At 43.2% G+C, this 20,000-nt stretch overlaps 1 protein-coding gene across 1 annotated transcript in view; it reads left to right on the top strand.

Annotated features, from left to right (window-relative positions):
* Window positions 1-20,000, top strand: part of LOC139584323 (SH3 and multiple ankyrin repeat domains protein 2-like) — a 190,660-nt gene that overhangs the window by 163,682 nt on the left and 6,978 nt on the right. The window contains exons 18-25 of the mRNA XM_071416020.1: window positions 6,590-6,725; window positions 7,726-7,812; window positions 7,999-8,007; window positions 10,813-10,836; window positions 13,333-13,392; window positions 13,935-14,062; window positions 16,019-16,160; window positions 16,464-18,894. Coding sequence (XP_071272121.1) covers window positions 6,590-6,725; window positions 7,726-7,812; window positions 7,999-8,007; window positions 10,813-10,836; window positions 13,333-13,392; window positions 13,935-14,062; window positions 16,019-16,160; window positions 16,464-18,894 — 3,017 coding nt within the window. The remainder of the gene's footprint in view (window positions 1-6,589; window positions 6,726-7,725; window positions 7,813-7,998; window positions 8,008-10,812; window positions 10,837-13,332; window positions 13,393-13,934; window positions 14,063-16,018; window positions 16,161-16,463; window positions 18,895-20,000) is intronic.

Below are 20,000 nucleotides of genomic sequence, written 5' to 3'. Positions count from 1 at the left end.
CAATACAATACTGTCCCTGTAATGATGAAGACTCTCCCCTGGCTTTAGGCTTGGATCAATACAATACTGTCCCTGTAATGATGAAGACTCTCCCCTGGCTTTAGGCTTGGATCAATATAATACTGTCCCTGTAATGATGAAGACTCTCCCCTGGCTTTAGGCTTGGATCAATACAATACTGTCCCTGTAATGATGAAGACTCTCCCCTGGCTTTAGGCTTGGATCAATACAATACTGTCCCTGTAATGATGAAGACTCTCCCCTGGCTTTAGGCTTGGATCAATATAATACTGTCCCTGTAATGATGAAGACTCTCCCCTGGCTTTAGGCTTGGATCAATATAATACTGTCCCTGTAATGATGAAGACTCTCCCCTGGCTTTAGGCTTGGATCAATACAATACTGTCCCTGTAATGATGAAGACTCTCCCCTGGCTTTAGGCTTGGATCAATACAATACTGTCCCTGTAATGATGAAGACTCTCCCCTGGCTTTAGGCTTGGATCAATACAATACTGTCCCTGTAATGATGAAGACTCTCCCCTGGCTTTAGGCTTGGATCAATATAATACTGTCCCTGTAATGATGAAGACTCTCCCCTGGCTTTAGGCTTGGATCAATACAATACTGTCCCTGTAATGATGAAGACTCTCCCCTGGCTTTAGGCTTGGATCAATACAATACTGTCCCTGTAATGATGAAGACTCTCCCCTGGCTTTAGGCTTGGATCAATACAATACTGTCCCTGTAATGATGAAGACTCTCCCCTGGCTTTAGGCTTGGATCAATACAATACTGTCCCTGTAATGATGAAGACTCTCCCCTGGCTTTAGGCTTGGATCAATATAATACTGTCCCTGTAATGATGAAGACTCTCCCCTGGCTTTAGGCTTGGATCAATACAATACTGTCCCTGTAATGATGAAGACTCTCCCCTGGCTTTAGGCTTGGCTCAATACAATACTGTCCCTGTAATGATGAAGACTCTCCCCTGGCTTTAGGCTTGGATCAATACAATACTGTCCCTGTAATGATGAAGACTCTCCCCTGGCTTTAGGCTTGGATCAATACAATACTGTCCCTGTAATGATGAAGACTCTCCCCTGGCTTTAGGCTTGGCTCAATACAATACTGTCCCTGTAATGATGAAGACTCTCCCCTGGCTTTAGGCTTGGCTCAATACAATACTGTCCCTGTAATGATGAAGACTCTCCCCTGGCTTTAGGCTTGGATCAATACAATACTGTCCCTGTAATGATGAAGACTCTCCCCTGGCTTTAGGCTTGGCTCAATACAATACTGTCCCTGTAATGATGAAGACTCTCCCCTGGCTTTAGGCTTGGATCAATACAATACTGTCCCTGTAATGATGAAGACTCTCCCCTGGCTTTAGGCTTGGCTCAATATAATACTGTCCCTGTAATGATGAAGACTCTCCCCTGGCTTTAGGCTTGGATCAATACAATACTGTCCCTGTAATGATGAAGACTCTCCCCTGGCTTTAGGCTTGGGTCAATACAATACTGTCCCTGTAATGATGAAGACTCTCCCCTGGCTTTAGGCTTGGCTCAATACAATACTGTCCCTGTAATGATGAAGACTCTCCCCTGGCTTTAGGCTTGGCTCAATATAATACTGTCCCTGTAATGATGAAGACTCTCCCCTGGCTTTAGGCTTGGCTCAATACAATACTGTCCCTGTAATGATGAAGACTCTCCCCTGGCTTTAGGCTTGGCTCAATACAATACTGTCCCTGTAATGATGAAGACTCTCCCCTGGCTTTAGGCTTGGATCAATACAATACTGTCCCTGTAATGATGAAGACTCTCCCCTGGCTTTAGGCTTGGCTCAATATAATACTGTCCCTGTAATGATGAAGACTCTCCCCTGGCTTTAGGCTTGGCTCAATATAATACTGTCCCTGTAATGATGAAGACTCTCCCCTGGCTTTAGGCTTGGCTCAATACAATACTGTCCCTGTAATGATGAAGACTCTCCACTGGCTTTAGGCTTGGCTCAATACAATACTGTCCCTGTAATGATGAAGACTCTCCACTGGCTTTAGGCTTGGCTCAATACAATACTGTCCCTGTAATGATGAAGACACTCCACTGGCTTTAGGCTTGGCTCAATACAATACTGTCCCTATAATGATGAAGACACTCCACTGGCTTTAGGCTTGGCTCAATAATACTGCCCCCCAGATCTCTCCGTATTAGCTGTCTAGCTTTGTGATGGAGATTGAGAACCTTTATGATGAGTAAAAGTGGAGAGATTGTTTGATATGATACAGAGTTGTTTATGACAGGAACCCCGTTTTGAGAGTGATTGTTGGCTCTAGCTCCCAGAGCATATGCTGATTCTGTCTTTGTCTGTGTCACCCAGAACAGATCTACTGTAATGTTATTGTATGTTAATAGAAGAGGATGATATCATATCTGTACTGTATTATTAGAAGAGGATGATATCATATCTGTACTGTGTTATTAGAAGAGGATGATGTCATACTGTGTTATTAGAAGAGGATGAAATCATACTGTACTGTGTTATTAGAAGAGGATGATGTCATACTGTACGGTGTTATTATAACAGGATGAAATCATACTGTACTGTGTTATTAGAAGAGGATGATGTCATACTGTACTGTGTTATTATAACAGGATGAAATCATACTGTACTGTGTTATTAGAAGAGGATGATGTCATACTGTACGGTGTTTATTGTAACAGGATGAAATCATACTGTACTGTGTTATTAGAAGAGGATGATGTCGTACTGTACTGTGTTATTATAACAGGATGAAATCATACTGTACTGTGTTATTAGAAGAGGATGATGTCATACTGTACTGTGTTATTAGAGGATGATGTCGTACTGTGTTATTAGAAGAGGATGATGTCATACTGTACTGTGTCATTAGAAGAGGATGATGTCATACTGTGCTGTGTTATTAGAAGAGGATGATGTCATACAGTGTTATTAGAAGAGGATGATGTCATACTGTACTGTGTTATTAGAAGAGTGATGTCATACTGTGTTATTAGAAGAGGATGATGTCATACTGTACTGTGTTATTAGAAGAGGATGATACTGTACTGTGTTATTAGAAGAGGATGATGTCATACTGTACTGTGTTATTAGAAGAGGATGATGTCATACTGTACGGTGTTATTATAACAGGATGAAATCATACTGTACTGTGTTATTAGAAGAGGATGATGTCATACTGTACTGTGTTATTAGAGGATGATGTCGTACTGTGTTATTAGAAGAGGATGATGTCATACTGTACTGTGTCATTAGAAGAGGATGATGTCATACTGTACTGTGTTATTAGAAGAGGATGATGTCATACTGTGTTATTAGAAGAGGATGATGTCATACTGTACTGTGTTATTAGAAGAGTGATGTCATACTGTGTTATTAGAAGAGGATGATGTCATACTGTACTGTGTTATTAGAAGAGGATGATACTGTACTGTGTTATTAGAAGAGGATGATGTCATACTGTACTGTGTCATTAGAAGAGGATGATGTCATACCGTACTGTGTTATTAGAAGAGGCTGAGTGAAAACATGGCTAGGAGCAGCAGTTTTCTATGTTTGTATTCAAGAGTGGGACAGGCAGTACAATCTGTATTTTTAAAGGAGTAGTTCACTATTTTACAACATGATGTTAGATGGTTCATCACCCAGAAAGTAGTCCATGGGCCAGGAGAAATTGTAATCCATGGTTCGGTTTTCTTTAAACAGACACTACAAACTTCAGCTAACTAGAGCCACAGTTAGTTTAAAATCTATGGAATTTATTTAAAAGGCCAAATCATCTTTACGTAACATCAAACCAAATATGGAGTTGATTTCAGGTGATTTTGGTCACGGGATCACATGCCATATTTCTTCTATTCATTTTTAGCTTGCTAAAGTTACCTGGGCCTGATTTGAGGACCTGATTGAGTGGCTGGAAACAATGATTCATTAGACAGCAGCACAGTGAAAATACAGGCTGGTTGAACACCTCAGAGACCACCTCTGGCCAGGAAATACAGGAATGAGAACAGTCCATTAACAGTTTATTAGATTGTAGCACAGTGTACAGATGTAGGGTCTTAATTTGAGCAACAAGAAATGTGAATTATTATGTGGATTATAATTAATGGATATTTTTGTAGGGGTTGATCAGTGTTTTGTAAAGGAAAATTAGGTGTGACATTTCTAAGTGGACATTACACATTTCAGAAGCCTTCCGTGGAAGGAGTTCTAGATGGAACCCAAACGGGTTCTGCCTGGAACAAACAAGGTTCCAAGGCAGGTTAGAGATGTACAGTGGGGAGAACAAGTATTTGATACACTGCCGATTTTGCAGGTTTTCCTACTTACAAAGCATGTAGAGGTCTGTCATTTTTATCATAGGTACACTTCAACTGTGAGAGACGGAATCTAAAACAAAAATCCAGAAAATCACATTGTATGATTTTTAAGTAATTAATTTGCATTTTATTGCATGACATAAGTATTTGATCACCTACCAACCAGTAAGAATTCCGGCTCTCACAGACCTGTTAGTTTTTCTTTAAGAAGCCCTCCTGTTCTCCACTCATTACCTGTATTAACTGCACCTGTTTGAACTCGTTACCTGTATAAAAGACACCTGTCCACACACTCAATCAAACAGACTCCAACATCTCCACAATGGCCAAGACCAGAGAGCTGTGTAAGGACATCAGGGATAAATTGTAGACCTGTACAAGGCTGGGATGGGCTACAGGACAATAGCCAAGCAGCTTGGTGAGAAGGCAACAACTGTTGGCACAATTATTAGAAAATGGAAGAAGTTCAAGATGACGGTCAATCACCCTCGGTCTGGGGCTCCATGCAAGATCTCACCTCGTGGGGCATCAATGATCATGAGGAATGTGAGGGATCAGCCCAGAACTATACGGCAGGACCTGGTCAATGACCTGAAGAGAGCTGGGACCACAGTCTCAAAGAAAACCATTAGTAACACACTACGCCGTCATGGATTAAAATCCTGCAGCGCACGCAAGGTCCCCCTGCTCAAGCCAGCGCATGTCCAGGCCCGTCTGAAGTTTGCCAATGACCATCTGGATGATCCAGAGGAGGAATGGGAGAAGGTCATGTGGTCTGATGAGACAAAAATAGAGCTTTTTGCTCTAAACTCCACTCGCCGTGTTTGGAGGAATAGAAGGATGAGTACAACCCCAAGAACACCATCCCAACCGTGAAGCATGGAGGTGGAAACATCATTCTTTGGGGATGCTTTTCTGCAAAGGGGACAGGACGACTGCACCGTATTGAGGGGAGGATGGATGGGGCCATGTATCGCGAGATCTTGACCAACAACCTCCTTCCCTCAGTAAGAGCATTGAAGATGGGTCGTGGCTGGGTCTTCCAGCATGACAACGACCCGAAACACACAGCCAGGGCAACTAAGGAGTGGCTCCGTAAGAAGTATCTCAAGGTCCTGGAGTGGCCTAGCCAGACTCCAGACCTGAACCCAATAGAAAATCTTTGGAGGGAGCTGAAAGTCCGTATTGCCCAGCGACAGCCCCGAAACCTGAAGGATCTGGAGAAGGTCTGTATGGAGGAGTGGGCCAAAATCCCTGCTGCAGTGTGTGCAAACCTGGTCAAGAACTACAGGAAACGTATGATCTCTGTAATTGCAAACTAAGGTTTCTGTACCAAATATTCAGTTCTGCTTTTCTGATGTATCAAATACTTATGTCATGCAATAAAATGCAAATTAATTACTTAAAAATCATACAATGTGATTTTCTGGATTTTTGTTTTAGATTCCTTCTCTCACAGTTGAAGTGTACCTATGATAAAAATTACAGACCTCTACATGCTTTGTAAGTAGGAAAACCTGCAAAATTGTCAGTGTATCAAATACTTGTTCTCCCCACTGTATGTATTATAAAGGTTATATTGATTATAAATGGCACCCTTTTTTCTAAGAGTGTACAGTACATCTGTTATACAGGATGGTTGGAATACCACCAGAGACCTCCAAGCAGGAAATACTGTGCTGGAATCAGTCCATAAAACCTGGTTGAAATATCACCAGAGACCTCCAAGCAGGAAATACTGTGCTGGAATCAGTCCATAAAATCTGGTTGAAACACCACAAGAGAACTCTGAGCAGGAAATACCGAAAAACTACTGAAGATATATAATCACCGTCAATCTCAGTCAAACCTCAATACTTTGCCAAGTTTTGCCGGGTTGTTGCATTTCTATTTTAAGGGTTGTGTTTTTACATCATGGAGTAATGAAGATATGCTGCATATCAGAGCAGCTTGATGATGGAGAGTTGTTTCCATGGGGATACGGATTTGTTACAATTTTATGTTAGGGTTGTAATGTTATATTTCTGTCCAGTCATTGAGTCCTGAAGTGATGTTGACTTTGCCGAGTTCATATCAGCTTGATAGTGAGTTGTTATTGAGAGATGTAACATCTGATGGAATACGTTCTGTTACAGCTGTATTTTAGGGTTGCGATGTTACATTGAGTCCTGAAGGTTCATGTTGTACTGACTCCCAGGTGTATTGTCCTCTGTTTTGCAGGTGAACCAGGAAAATGTTGTGAAGGTGGGCCACAAACAGGTGGTCAATACGATCCGACACGGGGGCAACCGGCTCATCATCAAAGTGGTGACAGTTAGCAGGAATCTGGACCCTGATGACACGGCCAGGAAGAAAGGTAAGCCTCTTATCCTCTCTGTTTCTCACCTTGCTGCTCTGCCCTACACCACCTGGCCAGTGGGATCAATGTCTGGTTGGGGTGAATCCACAGTGAGGGTCCCAGCTGGTCCTCAAACCAGAGCTGGGTTCAAATACTATTTGAAATCATTTTAAATACTTAATCTGTCCTCGATTTAGCTTGCCTGGCTTAATGGACCAATAGATAGACCCAAAACATCAAACCCCATACTCCAGGCAGGCTAGAGCAAACGCTCAAAGTTTTTTAAATATTTCAAATAGTATTTGAATCCAGGTGGTTCTAAACTGTCGTGGCCCGTCCTTGTACTATACTGTAATGTATCAGGAAGCTAGAAGCTGACTGCTAGAAGAACATTCACTGGTGCTTTTCAGCCTTGAAGTTGAGACGGTGGTTTTTACAGTTGGGGCATTCAAAGTTAACCTGTACTGCAGCACAGGTCCAATTCAAAGTGGATGTAACTGCACTGTCAGGGGCATATTTGGGAAATACATTTTTAGATGTTTTTGTTAGAAGATTGCTACTGAACTTGGCGCTTGCATGGCGTCACCCTGCTTGATTGGTGTCACCCTGCGAGACTTGTGACGTTGTCACATGAACAATCCAGCGTTGCTGCAGCACAGGCATTTAAAAAAGTTTGCCTGTTTTTTAACATCCCTGTCTACCACTGGAGGCTACAGAGGGGAGGACGGCTTATAATAATGGCTGGAACGGAGCGAATGGAATGGCATCAACCACATTGATACCATTCCACTCCAGCCATTACCACGAGTCCATCCTCCTCAATTAAGGAGTCACCAAACTCCTGTTCTGTCTATAATAAATGTCACACTTGGGGCCTGTACAGGATGATGTAACATTACAGAACTCTCAGCTAGAAATGTATAATGTAGAACAGAAATTATTTTCTGTCAGATAGAATAGAGTCAGCTCTATCACATCCTTGAATATACCTGTGCTTTTGTGTGTTGTGTCATTGCAGTGGCCACACCTCCACGTAGGACTCCTCCCGCTGCCCTGTCCATGGCCATGCGCTCCAAATCCATGACCTCAGAGCTGGAGGAGCTAGGTAGGAATCAGCAAAGCATCCTCCATATACCCGTGGACCTGTGAGAATAGAATTCGAAGAGATCAAATGCATTTTGTATGCTTGTGGTTTGTTCTCTGTGTGTTTGTTTAGTGATTTGATTAACTGGAAAACCTATTTAAAAGTAACTGTGCACTCCTGATTTCTTTTCAATACCTGCCTCTACAGTGGACAAAGGTATGCAGTATACCTTAGCTAGTGTTTGGTCACAGCTGCACGCATCTCACAGTTCTGCTTTTTTTTTTATTCTCTAATTTTTAAATGTTCATTTACGTCATTTAAGAGATGACTATATTTATTCTTCTTTGAGGGGGCTTGAACAATTATGTACTTTGTAAAAAGGCACAAAGCTATTCTGCTCTGTAGGGTTTGATCTGAAGAGAGCTGGAGAGAACATTTTGAAGGACGCTGCTGAATCATCTAAAGTGATAAAGAGATCATTAGCCAGCATGACTGATCATTTTCAACTGTTTTCAACCATCATAACAATTGCATAATTCCACGCCATGTCATCATAAATTGAATTTAATACGCTTTAAAAATATATATTATTAATTTACTTAGACATTTAATTGATTGTTTGATTGATTTACCTCAGAGCTGTATGCTGTATGTAAATAGCTTTGATTTAACTCATCTTTTGAAAAGCTTTTAATTTATTGCTGACTCATATGTCGCTTACAACTGTTCTGCAGTAGATGTCTTTTGAAGGGCCGGTCATAGAAATATCATGATTGGACCGATCATTCTATGTCTATGGGATTACTGGTCATTCTATGTCTTTGTCTATGGGATTACTGGTCATTCTATGTCTTTGTCTATGGGGTTACTGGTCATTCTATGTCTTTGTCTATGGGATTACTGGTCATTCTATGTCTTTGTCTATGGGGTTACTGGTCATTCTATGTCTTTGTCTATGGGGTTACTGGTCATTCTATGTCTTTGTCTATGGGGTTACTGGTCATTCTATGTCTTTGTCTATGGGGTTACTGGTCATTCTATGTCTTTGTCTATGGGATTACTGGTCATTCTATGTCTTTGTCTATGGGGTTACTGGTCATTCTATGTCTTTGTCTATGGGGTTACTGGTCATTCTATGTCTTTGTCTATGGGGTTACTGGTCATTCTATGTCTTTGTCTATGGGGTTACTGGTCATTCTATGTCTTTGTCTATGGGGTTACTGGTCATTCTATGTCTTTGTCTATGGGGTTACTGGTCATTCTATGTCTTTGTCTATGGGGTTACTGGTCATTCTATGTCTTTGTCTATGGGGTTACTGGTCATTCTATGTCTTTGTCTATGGGGTTACTGGTCATTCTATGTCTATGGGATTACTGGTCATTCTATGTTTTTGTCTATGGGATTACTGGTCATTCTATGTCTTTGTCTATGGGGTTACTGGTCATTCTATGTCTTTGTCTATGGGGTTACTGGTCATTCTATGTTTTTGTCTATGGGATTACTGGTCATTCTATGTCTGGGATTACTGGTCATTCTATGTCTTTGTCTATGGGGTTACTGGTCATTCTATGTCTTTGTCTATGGGGTTACTGGTCATTCTATGTCTTTGTCTATGGGGTTACTGGTCATTCTATGTCTATGGGATTACTGGTCATTCTATGTTTTTGTCTATGGGGTTACTGGTCATTCTATGTCTTTGTCTATGGGATTACTGGTCATTCTATGTTTTTGTCTATGGGATTACTGGTCATTCTATGTCTGGGATTACTGGTCATTCTATGTCTTTGTCTATGGGATTACTGATCATTCTATGTCTTTGTCTATGGGATTACTGATCATTCTATATCTTTGTCTATGGGATTACTGGTCATTCTATGTCTTTGTCTATGGGATTACTGGTCATTCTATGTCTGGGATTACTGGTCATTCTATGTCTTTGTCTATGGGATTACTGGTCATTCTATGTTTTTGTCTATGGGATTACTGGTCATTCTATGTCTTTGTCTATGGGGTTACTGGTCATTCTATGTCTTTGTCTATGGGGTTACTGGTCATTCTATGTCTTTGTCTATGGGGTTACTGGTCATTCTATGTCTATGGGATTACTGGTCATTCTATGTTTTTGTCTATGGGATTACTGGTCATTCTATGTCTTTGTCTATGGGGTTACTGGTCATTCTATGTCTTTGTCTATGGGGTTACTGGTCATTCTATGTTTTTGTCTATGGGATTACTGGTCATTCTATGTCTGGGATTACTGGTCATTCTATGTCTTTGTCTATGGGGTTACTGGTCATTCTATGTCTTTGTCTATGGGGTTACTGGTCATTCTATGTCTTTGTCTATGGGGTTACTGGTCATTCTATGTCTATGGGGTTACTGGTCATTCTATGTCTTTGTCTATGGGGTTACTGGTCATTCTATGTCTTTGTCTATGGGATTACTGGTCATTCTATGTTTTTGTCTATGGGATTACTGGTCATTCTATGTCTGGGATTACTGGTCATTCTATGTCTTTGTCTATGGGATTACTGATCATTCTATGTCTTTGTCTATGGGATTACTGATCATTCTATATCTTTGTCTATGGGATTACTGGTCATTCTATGTCTTTGTCTATGGGATTACTGGTCATTCTATGTCTGGGATTACTGGTCATTCTATGTCTTTGTCTATGGGATTACTGGTCATTCTATGTTTTTGTCTATGGGATTACTGGTCATTCTATGTCTGGGATTACTGATCATTCTATATCTTTGTCTATGGGATTACTGGTCATTCTATGTCTTTGTCTATGGGGTTACTGGTCATTCTATGTCTTTGTCTATGGGGCAAGTGGCATGTTTGGAAGCTTGCTTAATGAAAATACAACTGTCAGTAGTGGTTATAATATAATTCAGCTTTAAATGACAATATTAGACTGTTTTTGCATAATAGCCTGTGTTGATGGTGAGAGATTATTTTGTTGATTACTTTTGATCATCTGCTATATAAATTCTTTCCGTTTTCTAATTTGTAAGCCACTTTGAGGAAAAAGATGGGTGGTAAGTGTGATCGGCATGCTTTATACAGTATATGTACAAAACAACTGCTGTTCTTTTGACTTGATTTACTACATATTTGTTTACGATTGTGTTCAATTAGATTGAATGCTATATACTTGATGATATGTTCTCTCACTCACTAGATCCTTAGCTAGGCACTGAGTGGACAAAACATTAAGAACACCTGCTCCTTCCATGATATAGACTGACCAGGTGAAAGCTATGATCCCTTATTGATGTCACTTGTTAAATCCACTTCAATCATTATAGATGAAGGGGAGAAGACATGTTAAATAAGGATGTTTAAACCTTGAGACAATTGAGACATGGATTGTGTATGTGTGCCATTCAGAGGGTGAATGGGCAAGACAAAAGGTGCAAGTTCCTTTGAAAGGGCATGGTAGTAGGTGCCAGGTGTACCGATTTGTGTCAAGAACTGCAACGCTACTGGGTATTTCACGCTCAACAGTTTCCCATGTGTATCAAGAATGGTTCACCACCCAAAGGACAACCAGCCAATTTGACACAACTCAATATTAAGAAGGTGTTCCTAATGTTTGGTATACTCAGTGTACTTTACCTGCATGCTCATTGGACTTTAGAGGGCATTTAGTGGGTATGAAGGTGAACTAGTGTTTGTTGTCTAGGGTTTGTAACCTAAACAGGGGTGTCGTAAAAATTAACAGCATATGAAAATGCCCTTCTGAACAAGAACCTTTTTAAACACTAACTTTTCACAGCAAAGCCTACGTACTTCAGTTCAGTGTGAGAGCGCAGTGCTATTCTCATGCATTATTCATGGTTCTGGCCCTCTTTTAGACACAGTTATGCAAGATCAGGAAAAAAGCAACAGCAGAGATCTTGGTTGTTTCCAAAAGTGCACTCTTTTCCCTATATAGTCCACTACTTTTGACCAAAACACTATGGGCTCTGGTCAAAAGTAGTGCACTATAAAGGGAATAGGGTGTCATTTGGGATTAGGATGCATCCCTCTACTTTAACCACAGATTTGTAACCTTCTAAAATGGTTGTAGTGTTTTCTGTCATGATAAAATGATCTGAAACACCTTTATGGGATAATAACTAGAAGACCTAGAGTTAATGCACAACAGTCAGCTGCGTATATCAGAGAGTAGGTAGCTGCCTTCTCAGAATACACTACAGACTTAACTTTAAGGGCACAACACTGTTATACAATGGGCCCATTACAAATAGGCATTTGACTCATACTCATACAGAAACAAGATGTTGCCATGGCAATAATGCTGCATAGAGTACAGTGCATTGTCAACTATAACAGGAGAGCATTCTACCTGCAAAAAAATATTATATACACTTAGAAAAAAGGGTTCCAAAAGGGGTCTTTGGCTGACCCCATAGGAGCACCTTTTCCTCTGAAAAGGGTTCTACATGGAACCCAAAAAGGTTCCACGTGGAACCAAAAAGGGTTCTTCAAAGGGTTCTCCTATGGGTACAGCCAAAGAACCCTTTTAGATTCTAGATAGCACCTTTTTTTCTAAGAGTGTACAGTCCTGCTGCTGCCTAGTCTTAGGCGCATTATTCAGCTGTAACGGCCTCGCTCTGTGTTCCACTACTTCACACCAGAACACTGGAGATTTGCAGCAATGCTTCTAGAAGTCTAGAATGCATGTTGACACCAGACACTGAGGTGTCTTAGAATGTGTGGCTTCTTCACATCAATCCACCAGGGTTCCTTACTGCCATAAATACTGCTATGTTACTGTATCAGCGGATGTGACAGAGAGACAGCTATAGATGGGTGGCCAGTGATGGTGAGAATGTTTTTAGACAGCACTGGAATCTTCTCCGTCTTAATTATACAGTACACACATGGTCATGTCTGTGAGCTTAGTATGCAGACAGAAGGATCAGAGTATTACTGTATGAAGCTGTTTTGTCAACAGGGGTTTAAATAGAGAACAGTCATGTTTATCATTTGTCATACACTGTGTCTTTCGATAAAGGTTATTAATACACTAATAGCAGACAATGTGCATCAAACATAAACTGCTCTTGCTTAGCAGGTTAGCCTTTTTCATCATGAATCTTGTTCTGGAGACAGCTTTGCAGAGTGGTCACTAGCTAGCACATCCACAAAGTCATAAAATCTAATTTTAAACATAACCCTAACCTTAACCACACTGCTAACGTTAATGCTTAACCCTAACCTTATTTTCATACATTTTTACAATATAGCCAATTTTAACTTTTTAGCTGGCCTATCTAAAGGGAAATTACTCAGTTCTACCTTCAGGACAAAACTCATGACACTAAATGTCAACCTGCTCTTGGTTAGATTTAATTCAGTAATAATGTATTTCATGAAGACAGTAGGATGTAGCCTATAGCCCTCTCTCCCCAGTTCACAGGTTTTTGACAGCAGTGAGAGAGAAGGGTGTTTTGAATGTATAATCAGAATAACTCTAGATACCGTATGGATGTCCCTATCTGAACTGCCTTTTCTTCCTGTTCTAGATGATCAGTCTTCAGATAATGAGCGTCTAAAGAAGAGGATTGTATTCTCAGTCACTCTAAGTAATCGTCCCATGCATGGGAGCGCTCAAAAAGAGAAAAAAAGGACAAAACCACTAGCATGTTGGTTGTGCAGTTTCCGCTGAACTATAGCCTGGTCCAGATCAGTTTGTGCCGTCTTACCAACTTCTTGTCACTCATTGTCAATTATTTAAGGGTTGCGTTTTAAATGGCACCCTAACTCATATAGTCCACTACTTTTAAACAGAGCCCTATGGGCCCTGGTCCAAAGTAGTGGACTGGATAGGGAATAGGATGCCATTTAGGTCGCAGCCAAGGAGTTTAAAAACAGACCAAAACAGCTAAATCATAGAACCAAAAGAAAGTGATAGCTAGCTTGCACGGCTTTGACTTTGACCAATGTCAGTGTGACTATTTCTGTTCCCTTTTCCTTAATGCTCGGTTTGATTTCCCATTCTGCCTGACGGAATGGATTGTCATTGGCTGAGATGATGGCTCATTTTAGCTTGGAGACAGATGTAGAGTGTAGGCTATTGTATCCTATACTCACAGTGGAGCGGTGTCTGTCTGTCTTTGTGTTCCAGATAAAGTGGAAGAGAACATGCCTCCTCAGAAGCCCATGTGGGACAACTCTAACACTGACATAAGGATCGCAAACACGGTCAAAACACGGCCCAACAGCAGGTGCTTGGCCATGAACCCAGAGATGAACGTAAGTTTAAACCACTAACCAGGCTTTAGTCTACTACTATCTACACTACTATGTTGTGAGGTATGCATATGTATTTCATTATTGTGTGTGTAGTTTGCTGATATGTGACACTGGAGCAAGACCATAGAGATCTATGCTGCGAGAATGCTGATGGGTGCACCATTGCCTGTTGCAATTTACTGCTCTAAGCTGGCTGGAATAGGAAGTACATGATGGACTTCATCTGTTAGGAGGTGTTTATGTTCTGATGGACTTCATCTGTTAGGAGGTGTTTATGTTCCTGATGGACAGCATCTGTTAGGTGTTCATGGTTCTGATGGACTTCATCTGTTAGGAGCTGTTCATAGTTCTGATGGACTTCATCTGTTTGGAGGTGTTCATGGTTCTGATGGACTTCATCTGTTAGGAGCTGTTCATAGTTCTGATGGACTTCATCTGTTAGGAGGTGTTCATGGTTCTGATGGACTTCATCTGTTAGGTATTCATGGTTCTGATGGACTTCATCTGTTAGGAGGTGTTTATGTTCCTGATGGACAGCATCTGTTAGGTGTTCATGGTTCTGATGGACTTCATCTGTTAGGAGCTGTTCATGGTTCTGATGGACTTCATCTGTTAGGTGTTCATGGTCCTGATGGACTTCATCTGTTAGGTATTCATGGTCCTGACCTGCTTCTCAACTAGTATTTAGGTTTAAACAGCTTCATGTTCTTTCTTTTCCATTAGATCTTTCACAAGTTGACCTGCAGCAGAGGACAGATAAATGTGTTAGGTTAATAACCTCTTAGACTCGTGGGAATTGCCTAATATGGATAGGGCTAAATTGAAATGTTTCTTACGGAATAAATATTTAAAGTGTATGCATAACCAAGGTAGCAATTAAAAGGGAACAGTTTGGAGATTATGGGAAAATGATTAGTCCAAAGTTGAGGACACAACAGTTCACCTGACACAAGACTGAATCCAAACATTACACTGTTGATTTTATATGCATTTTACATTTACTGTACTTTTCGCCGCATTTGTTGATAAAAAGATAAAGAAAATCTGGATACATTCAGTAACATGATAATAATATTCTTGGGAAATTTGGGGTACAATAGGTGCAACATAAAAGTGAGAGGTCTAGCTGGTGTTTCCAAGTGGCCACACACCTCTCCAAAGTGTGCACAGTTCATCATGCATTTCAATGTATTTTTATGACTCCTAGCTATGCCATTGAGGAACTAGAGCAAGCACACTTGTAGTTGTTTTGTTTGGAATAAAGCCCTGCATCCCCGCCTTTACACAATTACTGTTGTTTACTCAAGCCATAAACGCTCCATTATAAATTCAAAATCTGGGTTAGGTAAGCATCATTTTTAATCTTGCTCTTTTGCCAACATGACTAGCTAAATTAGAAAGTACAGCGTTAGGCTTTCACAAGGCAATTCAGGGAAGCAGGTCATCTTTTTGGTGTGCATAGAATGGAGTCATGAATGCATTCAGGTGTGCATAGAATGGAGTCATGAGTGCATTCAGGTGTGCATAGAATGGAGTCATGAGTGCATTCAGGTGTGCATAGAATGGAGTCATGAGTGCATTCAGGTGTGCATAGAATGGAGTCATGAGTGCATTCAGGTGTGTGGTCCACTGCAAATGTTCTTCACAATACAACAAACAGTCTCATTGTGTTCAGAACAACCCAGGGTATAACGGCAGGTCATCTTGTAACTGTACATCTAACATAGTCATCATAAACATTGACACTGTATATTACATCAGTTTTATGATATGGAAATGTGAATACAATTTGATTTGATTTGAAATCTGCCATTTTCAACCCGTATATGGGTACGAGTGTAAAGGGCTATGAAATAAAATGAAAGGAAATGTACATCAACAATCATTCTAACTGATCTATAAACTGACCGACTGTTTCCCATGCAGGCTCAGTCTCTTCTCCTCTCTTTGTTACAGTCCATGTGTGAGAGCCAGGACGTGTCGATGCAGACCCAGACCCAGCCCAGAGAGCCAGGCAGCCCCAGAGGCCGAGGCCCCTTCCTGGGGGTGCCAAACAGACAGGGGACCATGAGGCGACAAAAGTCCATAGGAACATCTGGTAACTACATATCAACATGTTTCTGTCCATGCTAAATATTTAACCTGCATACATACTGTACAGCACACACTTATATACAGTACACATGCGTGCACAGGCATACACACACACACACACACACACACACACACACACACACACACACACACACACACACACACACACACACACACACACACACACACACACACACACACACATCTGTATTCAATGACCTTTTTTTCTGCACACACACCCTTGAAGTTTTCAATTCTATAATTGCCGTTAATGGAAAGTAATAGTCAATGTATGTTTCTTTTTCAGGAATAACAGAAGAGGACACCCCTCAGTTCCTGACCCCTCCCATGTTGAAATTCACCAGGAGCCTATCAATGCCGGACACATCAGAGGACATCCCACCCCCGCCCGCTATCTCCCCTCCATCTCCCCCTTACAACAACGACCCCAACCCCCAGGGCAGAGGCTACGGCACTATCAGACACACTGTTCCCAAAGGCACCGCCCCTGAGCGAGGTGGGGACCCCAACACGGGCGGCAGGGACGGATGGCGGGAACAGGGGGGAATGTACTGCACAGAGCCCCAGTCGGAACAGTATCAGTCTGAGGACCACCACCACCACCAGGGTAGCCAGAGTCCAGGCCAAGGCCTCACAGCCCAGCAGAGCTTCCTGAACCGCAGGGCCCAGATCCCAGAGAACCCATACTCAGACCTGGGGAAAATGGGCAACCTGGGCCTGTTTGCCCCCAACAAACCTCAGAGGAGGAAGGGCATGCTGATGAAGCAGAACAAGATTGAGGACAGCCCAGAGAAGACCTGCACCATAAAAATCCCAACCATCATCATCAAGGAACCCTCTACATCTAGCAGTGGGAAGAGCAGCCAGGGCAGCAGCATGGAGATAGAGACTGGATCCCATGACCACTCAGGACAACTCTGTCCGGACGACGGACACAACCCCAGCAGTCCCTTTGCCACAGCCATGGCAGGCGCAGTGCGAGAACGTGAGATGAGGATGGTGGATTCTCACCAGAACTCCCCATCCTACAGGTTCACCGACCAGGGTGAAGAAGACTCGCCTCCCGCGCCTGCGCCTCGCCTCCGCCACTCCAAGTCCATCGACGAGGGAATGTTCAGTAGTGACGAGCGCCTGCGTCGCCTCATGGCCCCACCTGCCTCACTACTCAGCATCCCCAGAAGAGGGGGTAACGTAGCGGTCTTCAACACTCCGGAGCCCACTGTTGTGAGAGAGCCGCTCCACACGCGCACTGGCCACCACAGCCCGGTCAGTCTGCCCACCAAGACCTATACCTCCAGTAGTGGGCGCTACGTCCACCCAGTCACAGGGAAGCCTCTGGACCCCAACTCCCCTCTGGCCCTGGCTCTGGCTGCACGGGACCGGGCCATGAGAGAGCAGTCCCAGCCACTCCCGCTGAAGACCGAACCGCCTAAACCTGACCTGAACAAGCCTCTGTTCATCGACACCAAGCTGAGGACCGGCATGGGCGCAAATTTCTCCTCGACCGCCACCATGGGTCGACCGGGCAGGGCGGGGCTTCGTAGGCAGATGACAGAGGCAAAGTACGAGACAGAGTCCAAATACGACCACCCGTTGGCCAAAGACAAGGACAAGAGTCTATCCCGTCCTCAGAGAGAAGAGGAGAAGAAGAACATGTTGATAGACATTGGTGACACGTCTCAGCAGAAGTCAGCTGGGTTGCTGATGGTCCACACCACTGACGAGAACAACCTGTCTGTGGGGGAGAGGGACGGGGCGGTCAGTCCAGACAGCGCCCCCAGTGAGCTCCGGGACCCCAACCAACCTAACACCCCCAAAATGGCCTCCCCTAATCCCCACAACCCCCACTCTATGGGCCCTGGACCCAGAGGTAGTAAGACCATGATCACCGTCACCTCAGTAGACGAGCCGGTCAAACTACCCTTCAGTATCCCCCCTCCACCCTGTGTTCCCTCCGTGGACATCGACGATGAGTTCTTTGCTGACCCACTGCCACCGCCGCTCGAGTTCGCCAACAGCTTCGACATCCCAGAGGACCAAAAGGGGGCGATCGCTGAGCTCCTGAAACAGCAACGAAATGCTGGCAGGGCACCATCATCTCTAGCCCCCTTCTATCCCTATCACGGTAACACCCCAGGCCACCCTGACCAGACCATGATCAAACGGCCTGCGGTGCTCACCAACTGTACGCCCCCCTGCTTCCCCCACGCCCTCTTGGAGAGCTACGATCCTATCAGTGACTCGGGCATTGATGTGGAGCCGGACAGCCGCAGTATTGGAGACCCCCAGCTGGAGACTACAAGCACTATGTCCACCGTATCCAGTATCTCCACGCTGTCGTCCGAGGGTGGCGAGGTGCTGGACAACACATGTACAGTCTATGCAGACAGACAGGCCTTTCTGGTGGACCGGACTTCAAAGTCAAGAACCAGGCAACCTGCCGCAAACAAGAGCAACGCACTTTACAAGGACCCTGCCTTGATGGATAGAGAGGAGAACATAAGAACTTTCGCCGCACCTTCCTCCGTCCCACCGCCTCCCCCCGGGGCCAGCGTCTCCTCAGAGCCCCCCAGAACACCAACTCAAAGAACCTCCAAGCTATGGGGAGACCCTCCAGGTTCTAACCCCCAGGACATGCAGAACAAGGACAGGACACCAAAGCCAGGAGAGGGGATAGACTCTTCTTCCTCAGGATGTAGGACTGTTTTTGGATCCAGGTAGGCTACTCTGTGTGTGTGTGTGTTCTGCCGGAGAGCAGAAGGAGTTGCCTAGCAACCTAATAATGAGAGCAGCAGCCTTGAGGAGTAGATGAGCAACAACGTCATGCCAGTCTGATTATCATAGAGACCAAACCGCCACAGTGCTTTCCTCCGAAGGAAGGGGTGAGCGGTGTGTCACTGTGTGTCGCTAGCAGCACGGTTCAAAATAGCACAGAGGCTGCGTGCCAAATGGCACCCTATTCCCTACTTAGTGCACCAGGGCCCATAGGGGAATGGGGAATAGTGTGCCGTTTGGGATGCATCCACAGTTTGTTTTAACAGGGGTGGATGGTGTGTGTGTAACCTGTCTCTCAATCGTCTGTCATTTCAACAAACCCAGAGTTGGTCAAGTATCAATGGCCCTTCTCTCGTCAGTTAACCCTCCTCTTCATTCCTCTACCAGTCACCGCAAATCACTAGAAGTAGATTGTCATCGTAGACTAGATATGAATGTGTGTGTGTATACATTGAGGCTCCAACAGATGTAGGCTATGGAGTGGTGTATGTGTGGGATGTATGATTGTAGGCTGTTATTGTGTACTTGGGTTTTGCAGATATGAATGCATATTTGTGTGTATTTAGAACAGTTTTGTGTACGCAGGTCACTGTCTGTACGTTTGTTTATCGCTGCGCGTACGGTATGTCTATTTGTGTAACTGGCATATATCTTGTTTGTACAGCAGGCTACGTAAGCCGGCATGGCATTTCTTACAGACACTGTGCGTTCCACCCTACAGCAGTCCTCTGGGATAGCAACAAACTCATTTATTATGGAAAGCTGTGGTTATTTACAGAGCAGACCAGATGAGGCTAACTCTAAAAGTCATGGCTGTACCACCAAAGCTCTGCTACCAGTGTGGTTCATGCTGAATATACTGCAGAGCACAGAACAAGCCTGATCAGAATGAGATATTAGGTTAACCTGATTCAACCTGATACATAAATAATTGAATAGAGATCTTCTGACACTTTCAAATAAAAAGAATGTTAGTTTCTATGGGAAGGAAAACACTGTTAGTTTCTATGGGAAGGAAAACACTGTTAGTTTCTATGGGAAGGAAAAC

The sequence above is a fragment of the Salvelinus alpinus genome, chromosome 9 (assembly GCF_045679555.1).
Source record: "Salvelinus alpinus chromosome 9, SLU_Salpinus.1, whole genome shotgun sequence".
Classification (NCBI taxonomy): Eukaryota; Metazoa; Chordata; class Actinopteri; order Salmoniformes; family Salmonidae; genus Salvelinus; species Salvelinus alpinus.
This window is presented reverse-complemented; position numbering and strand designations above follow the sequence as displayed.